The sequence below is a fragment of the Schistocerca piceifrons genome, chromosome 5 (genome assembly GCF_021461385.2).
Source record: "Schistocerca piceifrons isolate TAMUIC-IGC-003096 chromosome 5, iqSchPice1.1, whole genome shotgun sequence".
NCBI lineage: Eukaryota > Metazoa > Arthropoda > Insecta > Orthoptera > Acrididae > Schistocerca > Schistocerca piceifrons.
The window spans coordinates 271,843,384-271,857,063 of record NC_060142.1 but is presented as its reverse complement, the minus strand read 5'-3'; the positions used below and the strand labels follow the sequence as shown (position 1 = coordinate 271,857,063).

General features: G+C 35.9%; 1 protein-coding gene across 5 annotated transcripts in view; it reads right to left on the bottom strand.

The window, feature by feature from the left end:
• The window catches only part of LOC124798600 (F-box/WD repeat-containing protein 9-like), a 109,941-nt gene that overhangs the window by 44,054 nt on the left and 52,207 nt on the right, over window positions 1-13,680 (bottom strand). For all 5 annotated transcript variants that reach the window (XM_047262068.1, XM_047262073.1, XM_047262071.1 and 2 more), the window contains exon 6: window positions 108-399. In XM_047262068.1, coding sequence (XP_047118024.1) covers window positions 108-399 — 292 coding nt within the window. The remainder of the gene's footprint in view (window positions 1-107; window positions 400-13,680) is intronic.

The window sequence follows — 13,680 nt, the reverse complement described above, 5'->3', positions numbered from 1 at the left end:
TATCTCCTGGATGCGTAAGCCCTGGGGAAGCCTGAAATTTAAATCTCATATCCAGCAAATAGTACTCATTACTCAATCTGTTTTTATCGTAACATTCTCAGAATTACCTTGATTTGGCTGGACTCTGGAAAACATTCAGACAATGTAAGTTGGGCGAGGGGGCTGTCAGGACTGCGGAGATCAGTGGTAACTAAACGACCCTCTTCACTGGCAGAGACGAGAACATTCTCGCCCCAAGAAGCTAACCCGAGAGCAGCACGATGATGGGGCCGCAGCAGAGATGCAGGTCCATCTCCAGAACATCTGGTATCTACCAACGCCACATGACCTGTATACTGGCCACAGGCCAACACTGACGAATGAGTGATCTGTGTTAACGAGAGAACGGCTGCCTTCAACCTGTAACATCCATATCATATTTATTAATAGGAAAGCTATGAAGGAAAGATAACATAAGAAAATATAAAAAGATAATTCCTTATTTTCTGAAAATCTCTCTTTTCATACAGTAAAAGACATTTTGTAGCTGACGTTAAAGAGTTCCCACACATTTCATCCAATAAAACAGAAATCAGACTTCTTAACAAAGAAGTAAGGAAGGCTGCTCATCACAGGGAGGCAGGAAAGGTAGTTTTGAATGTGGTCATGAAGCAAAATAATTTCTGAAACTTCCTGGCAGATTAAAACTTTGCTCAACTGGGACTCAAACCAGACCTTTGCCTTTCTTGGGCAAGCGCTCTACTGACTGAATTACCCAAGCACGACTCACAGCCCATCCTCACAGCTGTACTTTTGCCAGTTCCTCATCTCCTACCCTTCCAACTTCACAGTAGTTCTGCTGTGAAAATTGCAGGACTAGCACTCCTGGAAGTAAGGATATTACAGAGACATGACATAGCCACAGTTTGACGGCTGTTTCTGGAATAAATTTTTTACTGTGAAGTGAAGATTGTGCTGATACGAAACTTCCTGACAGATGAAAACTGTATGCTAGACCAGAACTCGAACCCATGTCCTTTGCCTTTCATGGGCAACTGATCTACTAACTGAGCCGCCTGGGCATGACTCATAACCCATCCTCACAGCTTTACTTCCACCAGTATCTCTTCTGCTACCTTCCAAACTTCCCCAAAGTTCATCCTGTGAAACCTGCAGGACTAGCACCTTTGGAAGAAAGGATATTGCAGAGATGTGGTACTGGCAGAAATAAAGCTGTGAGGATGTGTTGTGAGTCTTGGTTGGGAAACTCAGTCAATAGAGCACTGGCCTGTGCAAGACAAGGTCCCAGGTTTGAGTCCCAGTCCGGTACATAGTTTTAACCTGCCAGGAAGTTTCATATTAGTGCACACTCCACTGTAGAGGAAAAGTTTCATTCTGAAGGCCCTGTTTGGAAGGATCTGAATGCTGCTGCCTCATCTCTATAAGCAGAGTTCCTTCAAACAGTAGTTTACTCCTGAAGAAGATGATGGAACAGCTGCTGAAAGCTCAAGAATTTTACTTTTAAATTATGAAGCTACAACACAAAAAGATTTTCTTTGGGAAGGTACTGTCTTACAACATGTGTAGCTACACAATGCAGTATCCACACAAACTGAATCAAGGGAGTTTTTACAATGATCTTTGATATTTTCGTTTTTTGGGAAATGTAGTCAGGAATAGCTGCTCTCCCCCACACTCTAACCAAGAATCTACTGTTGCTTTGTTGTAAAATGGATTTTAGCTATCCTTATTTAGTATACACACAATGGGCAATCATTTTAAACTTGGCAGAAAAGATCAACTAAACATGCTGCCTTTGTGGAAATGATTAATAATAAGTTATTTCTCCTTCCAATTAAAAAAAAATCCTCCTCTAATGCAGAATTTAGGTTTCAATTATTATATAAGTTCTGTTGTTTTGGTATGTCACAGTTTTGATAGATCTAGGTACAAAGGAAACCAATATCCTATCTTTAAGAGAACATCATTACAATGTCTAATCGCTACTAATAAAATTGATAAACTTAAAATTCTTCTATATAACAAACTTACAGTTATAACAACAACATGGAAAGGATAAATTGCTACTCACCATAAAGAGGAGGTGTTGAGTCACAGACAGGCACAATGAAAAAACTACTAAAATATTAATGCTTTCAGACAGTCCATTTGCAGTACAAAACACACATATACCTCAACACAAGAACAGCTCACACACACACACACACACGTCCACTGTCTCAGGTCACTAGAACCAGGCTGTGACAGTGTCTGACTGAGCAGCAATCCCCAAATCTTACCTGCTTGTTGGCATGTTCTTCACAAAAAACATCTATATTTGAAGTTATGTTTTAGGCATGATTATACGAATCCACAGGACTTAGTCTTGCACTGAAAACTATCACTCTGTGATTGAAATCGATATGCAATTTAAAAAAATAAAAAAGAAGTTTCAAACTTATATGACCAGTGCTGGAGTTTCCCTTCTTTACAATGCCCAGTCACATGTTTGTGAGGTGGGCTTGTGTGAATGTGTGCGTGTTTTCTACTGCAGAAGAAGGACTGTTCGAAAGTTTTAATATTTTAGCAGTCTGTTTCATTGTGCCTGCCTGAGAGTCAACATCTCCTCTGTAAGGTGAATAGCAATTTATCCTTCCCATATTCCTGTTATTCCATCCGGACTTCGCACTGTTTGAAAACTTAGAGGTATGTCATTCAGAGCATATCAGAACATTGGCTTAAATCAGATGTAATTCGGAGTGTGTCACTACCAAATTTCCAATTATGTGATCAGTATTCTAGAACAAAGCACAAACACTATGGAATATCAGTCATCAGCAAATGTCACACGGAATTTATCGCTTAGTGAACTGAATGTTAGGAAATATTTTTGAGCTAGTTGTCATTCAACTTATCAAAGAAAATCTTATAACTCTCACTATCTACTGTTCTTGTCTGGGAGATTTTAAGTAGTTCATGAATAAACTTGAGCTTTTCCTAAACAAAATAACAAAATGGAAGTGTGATATAATAAGCTCTGGAAACACTGATTTCCTCACCAAAAGTGACAAGAAGGATGCACTTCTGAATCTTATGAAAACATGCAATTTCCAAAACAAAGTAGACACCTCCATTAGAATTAGATCTAACTCACAAACAGTTTTGGATCAGGTTATTGTAAATATGACCAAACTCTCCATAATAATGCAGAGTTCAGTGAATATCTAAACAAATACTAATGATCAATATAAATACTGATCAATTAAGTAACACCAGAACAGAAACCATTTGTAGATTTTTCAGTCAGGAGAATATCAACTTCTTCAACAACCTACTAAGTTGAGGAAAGGGGATAAATATTTTTGAAGTAGCAGACATAAATGAAAATTTTACCATATTCATAGATTTGTTAAGTCACTATTCCCAAGCTGTTTTTCCTCTGAAAATTGTAACTAGTAAAATAAAGGCCTGTACAAATAACTGGATCACAACAGGAATAAGGACCTCTTGCCTGAAAAAAAGAGATTTCCACACAAAATGTATACACAAAACACATGCAAGATAGCATCCGGAATTGAAGTGTGTATAAATCGTTTAGTGCAAACAAATTTCTCTGTGTCTGTAAAGTGCATATTATGTCCTAAAATTGTTCTTAAAGGAATCTGAATGAATTATACATTTCAAAAATGGTACCATACAGTGTGTTTTGGTGATATTAATTTAAATTAATCAAATTGTGGGTGTGGCATGTTGGTGTGCAAAGGGTGTCAGTCCACAATTGAAATATTCACTAGTGGATGAACAGAAGGTGTATTGACTTCTCTATGGTCTAATGAGGAATTGTGTGAATAGTATTCTGAAATGCTTAAAAAATGATGCAAAGCTTTTGCTGCAATTTAGGTGGTGTTACTAATGACAACAGTCATGAAATGTTACGTCAATGAAGCTAGTGTATTGTAAAGAGTGAAAACATGTTTCTTTCAACAGTAAACAATCATGCCATGATGCAAAGTCTTAGTAGCAATTTAGACAGTATTACTAATGACAACAGTTGTGAACATGTTAGGTTAATGAAGTTAGTGCATTGAAAACAGTGTGAAAACACTTATCATTCAGCAAGAAATAGTCATGCAATCGAGGCAGAAATGAGTGCAGGGAAATGTGAAATACCTACTGAACACAGAAGGCTTCACACAATCATGTTCTTAAAAATACTGTGTTCAATAGATGGAGTGAACAGAAGACAGAGCTACCTTCAGGTACAGCAAACTTTACAAACAAATATGTGCAGATAAATATGAATTTCAATTCACAAATTTCCAGATTTAATGTAATGATGTGGCCTGATAGCCATGGGCATGGCCTTGCTGGAATCTTATGTGGCAATTTTCATGTAAATGCTGCTTCCATTGTAAAACATTGGGCACCTTTGGAAAAATCACAAGAAACATTAATGCTGAAAATCTCTTCAGTTGGTTACAATGTACAGTAATTATTGGGGGTGCTAATGATGTGTAGAAAAAACAAATTATTAAAAGCCATTAACAATTTGAAATAAATTCTGTACTCTACTAGGAGAGCATCAGTAATTGTCATTGGAAGTCCTCATGGATATGACCTTATAGCCACTTCTATTGTGAATGATGAAATCATCAAAGCCAATAGACAGTTTGAAACAAATTTGCAAAGCATTCCAGAACTCACATTTCTTACCTGTAGATTCCCTTTAGAGAGAACACTTTACACAACATGGTCTACATCTAAATATTAAGGGTAAAACATTACTATGGCATAAAATCTGAGACATCACAAATTCATTAGGAAGATACAAGGAGAGTGACCCCCATTACTCTCCCACATCCGACTTCCCAGTCAACAGCAGCTCCACTGCACTGCAAGCATCATCTTTAGAAGCAACAGGCCAGCTTACACCATTGTCACCAAAAACAACAGAATCAACTAAACCACATGAAACAGTAAAAACCACCCGTCTGTCAAGCAAAAGAAGAGTGCCACACCAGGTTACTATAAGGATTTATTACTGACGCAGCGACCAAACATTGAGGTGAGCAGTGTGACATTTCCCAAGGACAATATATCACGTGCAGTTTTTTGCCAGAATGTTCAGGGTATAACCAGTAATATTACTGAATAGAAGTACTTTTGCTTGATCAGTTAAAGGATACTTCAGTTTTATGTGTGAGTGAAGATTGGTTACAGGAAAACCAATCTTGCGCTGCTAGAACAACAGGATTTGAATTTGTTAGTAGCTTCCGTAGAGAAACTCCACTATTCCAAGTAGTTGCAAGAATAACGGAAAAACAAGATCAATGCAGCCTATAGTGACAACCGACACACTGAAGTATGGAAAAATGAGCTTAAGACCAAAATGACCTTCAAGAATGAACCAGGATTTTTTCTACCCCAGAACAGGAAAAGTTGCAATATAGAACTTTCAACAAATGTGCAGACAACCAACTTCTCTACGACCGGTTCGATAAAACAAACTGTAAGTGTAACTAAATCAAGGCTCCCATCAAATTCTTTTCAAGTTATGAATCTAAATATTTAGTTTATAATAGAGGGAAACATTACACGTAGGAAAAATATATCTAAAAACAAAGATGATGTGACTTACCAAATGAAAGTGCTGGCAGGTCGACAGACACACAAACAAACACAAACATACACACAAAATTCAAGCTTTCGCAACAAACTGTTGCCTCATCAGGAAAGAGGGAAGGAGAGGGAAAGACAAAAGGATGTGGGTTTTAAGGGAGAGGGTAAAGAGTCATTCCAATCCCGGGAGCGGAAAGACTTACCTTAGGGGGAAAAAAGGACGGGAATACACTCGCACAAACACACACACACATATCCATCCACACATATACAGACACAAGCAGACATATTTAAAGACTTAAATATGTCTGCTTGTGTCTGTATATGTGTGGATGGATATGTGTGTGTGTGTGAGTGTATACCCGTCCTTTTTTCCCCCTAAGGTAAGTCTTTCCGCTCCCGGGATTGGAATGACTCCTTACCCTCTCCCTTAAAACCCACATCCTTTTGTCTTTCCCTCTTTCCTGATGAGGCAACAGTTTGTTGCGAAAGCTTGAATTTTGTGTGTATGTTTGTGTTTGTTTGTGTGTCTGTCGACCTGCCAGCACTTTCATTTGGTAAGTCACATCATCTTTGTTTTTAGATAAATATTCAGTCTCTAAGAAATAAATACCTTGAACTAGAAGTTGCTTTAGATGAGTTTAATACTGAGTGCTTGTGTCTTTCAGAGCATTGGTGTAGGGAATTTGAATTAAACATCATTATACACCCTTTTAGACTAGCTAGCTCTTACTGTAGGGAAAATGCCAGAAGTGGTGGTGTCTGTATTTGTACAAAAACAGGGATAAAATTCAAAAGGAGAAGCGATATTGAAAAGTTAAGTGTAGAAAAGCATTTTGAAGCAGCTGCTATTGAGTTGTATGGTAAGCAAAGGAAAATGATAGTAATAATTGTGTACAGGTCTCCATGTGGAGATGTAGATAATTTTTTTTCAAAACTAGAATTTATGTTAAACATTGGGTACAATGAAAAAGCTACTGTGCTTCTTTGTGGGGATTTTAACATAAATCTTATGTGCAATAATAAGGTTAAAAATAAATTTCTGAATATTTTACAGAGTTTTAACATGTTAACCCATGTAATAGGTCCTACCCGAATAACGCACACATCACAGACCCTCATAGATAATATATTCTCAAACATAGATTCCAATGAAGGGGAGGTAAATAACATACTTCTGACAACATTGATTGCATGTTAATGCTGATAAATTATGGCTTACTGTTATGTATGGATCTAGGTGTAGAGGCTGTTGTAAGCTAATAGTTTACAACATTCCTATATTTTTACTATGTAATATTTTGGTATGTAAAACATAATGTACAAATAGCTGTAACTCTTCTGACGACATCGATTGTATGTTAGTGCTGAAAGATGGATAAAATAAATAAATAAACACTGACCTTGGTTTATCTGCTCACAATGCTCTTGTGCTTACCGTTCCCCCAATGCCTGCGAAAAAAACATCTTGCCACACTTATAAAAGAATTTTTTCTAAAGAAAACTGCACACATTTTGTTAACTGTCTAACCAATGATAGCTGGACAGATGTAAAATCAGAATCAAGTGCAAATAATGCATATAATACCTTTTCTTCTATATACATGTCACTATTTGAAATGTGTTTCCCTAAGAAGTTAGTGAGCTCCAAGTCTTCAGAACAAAAAGCACATAAACCTTGGATAACTACAGGCATTAGGACTTCCAGTGTAACCATGAAAAGACTGAACCAAGAAATTAAAACTTGCTCAGATCCACAGTTTGTAGAATATGTAAAAACATACAGAAAAATATACCAAAAAGCAATAGCAAAGGCAAAGTTGCTATATAATGACAATTTAATCAGTAACTCAGACAACAAACCACAAACTATATGGGACATTGTGAGGAATGAAACTACTACCTTGGGAAAAGAGGAAGAAATAATACTCAAAAGCAGTGAAAACTGCAATATAGAAAAGAAGGAAATGGCGAACTATATTAATAATTATTTTTTAAATGTACCACATTCACTAAACTTAAACTTCACAAAACAAAAAATAATACATGCTCCAAGGGTTGCCTGCGGCATGAATATTCCTTCAACAAATGAACAGGAAGTAATTAGAGTGATTAGAAGCATAAAACCAAAAATTGCAGCAGGTGTTGATGAAGTACTAGTTTCAATCATAATAAGGACTGCAGTGCAGATTGCAAAACCTTTAACCCATATCGCAAATTTATCCTTTAGTGAAGGTGTGTTTCCTTAGCGACTGAAGATCTCAAGAGTGAGGCCACTATTTAAAAATGGAGACAGACATAAAACAGAAAACTACCGTCCCATATAACTTCTTCCTGCTTCCTCCAAAATATTAGAGAAAGTGATGAAATTGAGAGTAACTAGTTATCTAGACAATAATAAACTTTGGAATAGTAATAAACATGGTTTTTGTGCAAAACGAAGCACAGAAACCGCAGTCATAGACTACACCCAAGAAATAATTAAAAATTTGGAGAAAAACAAAAGTATAGTAGGAATCAATTTAGATCTATCTAAAGCATTCGATACCATCTGCTATGAAATCCTCCTTGATAAGCTGGAAGCAGTAGGTATTAGAGGAAGAGTTAAAATGTGGTTTGAGTCATATCTCGAAAACAGATCTCAGATTGTAGAGCTCATCACTGTAAATTCAAATAAAAAAATAAGGTTAGTTTCAGAAGCAAAAGAAGTTCCTTTAGGAGTACCCCAGGGCAGCATCTTAGGGCCACTACTCTTTCTCATATATGTCAATGATTTACAGTTACAATATGATACAGCCAAACTTGTACTATATGCAGATGACGCAAGTCTGACAGTGAGCGACTTTAAAAACTCGTTACAGTCAACTACTGACAAAATCCTAAAAAGTATTGAGACTTGGTTCAGTGCAAATAAACTTACACTCAATGCAAAGAAAACAAATTACATACAGTTTGGTAAAATGATTCAGGATGAAGACGTTAATCTAGAACTGGATGACAGACTAATAAAGAGAGTGCATTTTCCAAAAGTGTCAGGAATGCATATAGATGAAGCTATGAATTGGAAACACCATGTAAAATTTCTTACATACAGACTAAACTCAGCCTGCTTTGCACTGAGAGTTATTTCAAATGTTTGCACTCTAGAAGGCATCAGAATGGCATACTTTGGGTACTTTCATTCAATTGCCTCATTTGGAATAGTGTTCTGGGACAGCTCAAAATCTAATTTGAAAGACATTTTTATTTTACAGAAATGGGCTGTTCAAATAATTACCCATAGTCCGACACAAGCTCACTGCAGACCTCTTTTCAAAAAGTTAGGAATACTTACTCTGCCATCAGTCTATATACTTAAATGTGTACTCTTAACCAAAGCTAATTTAAGCCATCTCCACACAAATGCAGACTGTCACAACTATAACACAAGGAACAAGAATGATCTCCACATAGAACAAGTGAGAAGAACATGAACTCAGAAGCATTAAGCTCTATAATGCACTGCCTCAGTACATTAAAGATTTAAAGGACAATACAAATTTTAAATTGGAACTTAGAAAATTTTTAATTGATAAATGTTGCTACTCAATAAATGAATATCTTGAAGACCAGGAAAATGACTTTACAAACTAAACTCCAAAATTTTCTATCTTTGTTTGTTTCAGCTTTTATTATTCTTTACCACCTATAGTACTAGTTTTTTTATTGTTACTGAGAAACAAATTACTATAAACCATTTATGTGGAAATAAACTGTAAGTTTGCTGTCATTTATTATAGACAATTTCATTTTGTACATTCTATATTTTAATTTCAGTGTATGACAAATCCAATTGTAGACAATTTCATGTTGTATATTCTATATTGTTAATTTCTATGTATGACAAGTCCAATATCGTTTGTACGATAACACGGATGCTAAATAAATAAAATAAAATAAATAACCACATAATTTATCACCCACTGTCCATGAACACACAAAACTCAGAAAGACCTCTAAAACGACAGTTGATCAAATATTTTTAGACTTGCAAACATTTGATCATAATGTAGAAGTGACTGATACTGGATTCTCGGATAATGAAGCAACAAAATTTAGTGTAAATAATGTACACAACACAAATTTTAGGAAAAGTGACAAGATATATAAATGAGGACAACATTACGATTTTTAATTCATTGTTAAAAAATTCAATCGGGGATTTACATAAATGTGACAATGTAGATACGAAGTTTGAGTCATTTTTAGCTCATCACAGGGTAACTATGAAATTGCATTCCCTCGTAAGAAAATTAAAGCAAAAACCAGGACTAACACTTGAATAACACAGAGGATAAGAAATTCTTCGGAGCAACTTAGAAAGTTAATTAAAACAGCTAGGCCAAATCCAGCTCTGAAACAGTGTGTAAACTGTCACAGAAAGGTGTACAAGAAAGTTGTTACAGCAGCAAGAAAATTAAACAAGGGTAATAAAGAAATGAAATCAACTGGAAATGTGATAACTGGGTTGCCACAAGTGAAACTCCCTGACATTTCCCTGATTTCCACACAAGTTTTAGCTTTTTTTTCCTGACAAATTTTGAGCTCTCAAGTGTAAGTAAAGACATAAGCTGGAAAAAAAATGCATTTCTTAACGTGTGAGCAAAAATCTTAAGTACTAACATCAACATCTTTTGTAATGAACAGTTTTTAGGTGGAGAAAGCAAGCCAAATGGTATACATGTTTCATTAAGACCACTGGTGTTATTTTATTTTGATAAAGTGAAACATATTTGGTGACAAAAATATGCATTTCGTTGGAGTCGCCAGCCAGATTTAAAATACCTTCACTGCTTTCAGAAATAACGTCAGAAAAAAGTAGGCCTCTTGAAAGAAATGTATAAGGTGGGGAAGAATTGTGTAAACCAGCACTATAGGTGACTGCCAATAAAATGTTGGTTCTACTATGTATGTTATTGTCGGTTATTACCTACTGTGTTATGTCTATTATTCTACAGGTTTTGTGTGATTTTTCTTTCAAGAAATACACGAGTACATAGCATACAAACTGCCAGCGACTGCTGCAATTTTCTTCTTTTTATTGTTTATGATTTCTTATATATAAACTACTTTTGAAGTGCCAAAATGTACTAGAATAAATAAAATGTCTTTATAACACCACACTGTACCATGTACTTGCAGTGACATGCTCACAATTCCTCAAATCCATCGCCCATGGCCTCTGGCTTGCCAAGGAGCACCACAGTCCTGGGTCCACAGATAAACCATGAAAATCCACCTCATTACGCCACACACAGACAGACCCAGCCTGCAGGCAGATTGGTGAGACTAGATCTGACAGGCACATTTGTGGGAAACTATGGGCTTCAGATTGGCAGGCCCATCTGTTACAGAGACCCACAGAAATGGCCTGCAATTTTGGCCCTTTGTTTGACGTCCACTTGTGTGGCCAGCTATTCATGTGCCACAGACACCATGTTGATCAAATGAAACAGCAGTGATCAATCACACAACAGATAACTTGTGCAATACTCTGAGAATCAATACTAATGAAGATAGGTAGCAATTCACCATAAAAATGATCACTGAGCCACAGACAGGCATTTGATGTTTTTGATCATAAACTGCACATTTTTAAAAATGAGCTTAAGAAAATGCTTATAAGTGAAAGCTTTTACAGTGTTGATGAGTACATAAATTTATTGAATTTGAGAATGTCCAAACGTTGCCATGTGTCACTGGATACAATGTAAAGTTAAAATTTGTTTGATTTATGTAGTTCGTTATCTGTGTGATTTGTATATAGACATTATTATTTAAGTTTTTTTGTATCAACATATGACAAGTCCTATATCATTATGTATAATAAAATAGATGATCAATAAATATAGCTGATATAACAGGGATAAGGACCTCCTATCTGAAAGAAAACTTCTACATCAAATGTATAAACAGACCAAGGCATCAACAGAGCTACACAATTACTACAAAACATAGCAAAAACATAGTTCTAAGACCTGCTAAAGAAATGGACAAACAGTGACTATGTAAATAACACATCAAAGTAAAAGCCATGTGGAAGATTACAAAAAATGAAAATCGTGACAGTAATACAGAAGTACAAAATCACGTTAACTTACAAGACAAAAAGATACATAATCCCACAGCACTGGCAAAACCATTTAATAACTTCTTTAAAGGCATTGCAGACGATACAGTAAAACCAAATTATACGCTTAAAACTGCACCTGTTAAATTCAAACTAGAGACAAGTTCTAGATCAATGTTTCTTAACACTGCCATAAAGATAAAGTCATGAAAGCAATAAAAGTGAAAAACTCATTTTTCAGCTGGAATTAATGACATTCCACTGACAAAGATAAAAAAATGTGCCCATAATATGATAACACCATTAACATACTTATGTCACTCCTCTCTTCAATCAAGCACTCTTCCTGAGTCGTTTAAAACATCTTCTCAAAGTCATTCCTATGTAAAAGAAAATGTGAAAATGGGGAGGGAGGACACAAACAACTACAGGTCAATCACCATTTCATCAAGTACCAGGATATCAGAAGGTTTAGAGAATATAATGGGATGAGAAGAAAAGACTGACTCTTGGGGAAGTTTTAGAGAAAATTATGTACAAAAAACTACTAACTACTTTCACTTATAAAGAGGAATGATGTGTTATGCTTATCTCATATGGGGGCAGAAGAGAAAAATCAGCACAAACAGTGATGTATGAATGTTTTAATAGTACATCAGATCTGGTGAATATCAAAAAATTGACAACACGGATATTATTAGATTTGTCAAAATCATTTCACATGCTTAACAAGAAACCTTTCTTACAAAGACTGAACACCATGGCATACAGAACCTTCCAGACATCTGGATCAAATTATTTTTGGACAACTGCGAACAAGAGATCTCACAGAGACGTGGGGATCAAAACTGCAAACCACTAAAGTGCTCTCAAATGGAGGTAAAATCAAATATGGTGTGGCCCAAGGCTCATTTATGGTGCCCCACCTCTTACAACTCTATATCAATGATCTGAGAATAAATCTAGATGCATTCAAAACCGACTTATTTGTGACTAAAAGGTGAGAACTTCGAGGAACTGTAACAGTCTGTATATTGCGCCAGAAAGTCAATTTGCTGTTGGACAGACCACAATCACTTTACCATAAACAGTGAGACTGCTGCAATGAATTTTCGTACTCACATAACAAGAATCCACAAAACCCCATGTTAGGATGGCCAAGTGTGCACAGTAGCCCTATGACGAAATTCCTTGATTTTGGGTGCAAGACAATTTGAAATGGATTAAACACACTAAGTAAGTTAATCATGCGTTAAGAAGAGTGGGTTATGTCCTAAGAGCCCCAAAGCCATGCGTCAAAGTGGAAACTGTTTTAAAAGTGCTTATATTCATGTATAAAACACTCCCAGTTTGCCACATCAAATTTATTTACTTATTTACACATCTAGTTCTGTAGGACCAAATTCAGGAGCAAATCTCCAAGGTCATGGAACATGTCAGTACATGAAATTACAACATAAAAGTAATAATAAATAAAAACAAATGCTTATGAACCCGAAAAAAGTCAATCCATAAGTTTAAGTAAACACAATCAATAATACAATGAGAATCAGCTTAATTTTTCAAGGAACTCCTCGACAAAATAGAAGGAGTGACCCATGAGGAAACTCTTCAGTTTAGATTTGAAAGCACATGGATTACTGCTAAGATTTTTGAATTCGAGTGGTAGTTTATTGAAAATGGATGCAGTAATATACTGCACACCTTTTTTTACAAGAGTTAAGGGAGTCCAATCCAAATGCAGGTTTAATTTCTGCCGAGTATTTACCGAGTAAAAGCTGCTTATTCTTGGGAATAAGCTAATATTGTTAACAAGAAAAGACAGTGAGGAATATATATATTGAGAGGCCAATGTCAAAATACCCAGACTCCTGAATAGGGGTCGACAAGAGGTTCGTGAACTTACACCACTTATTGCCCGAACTGCATGTTTCTTTTATCCTTTTAGAATGTGAATAGTTACCGCAAAATAT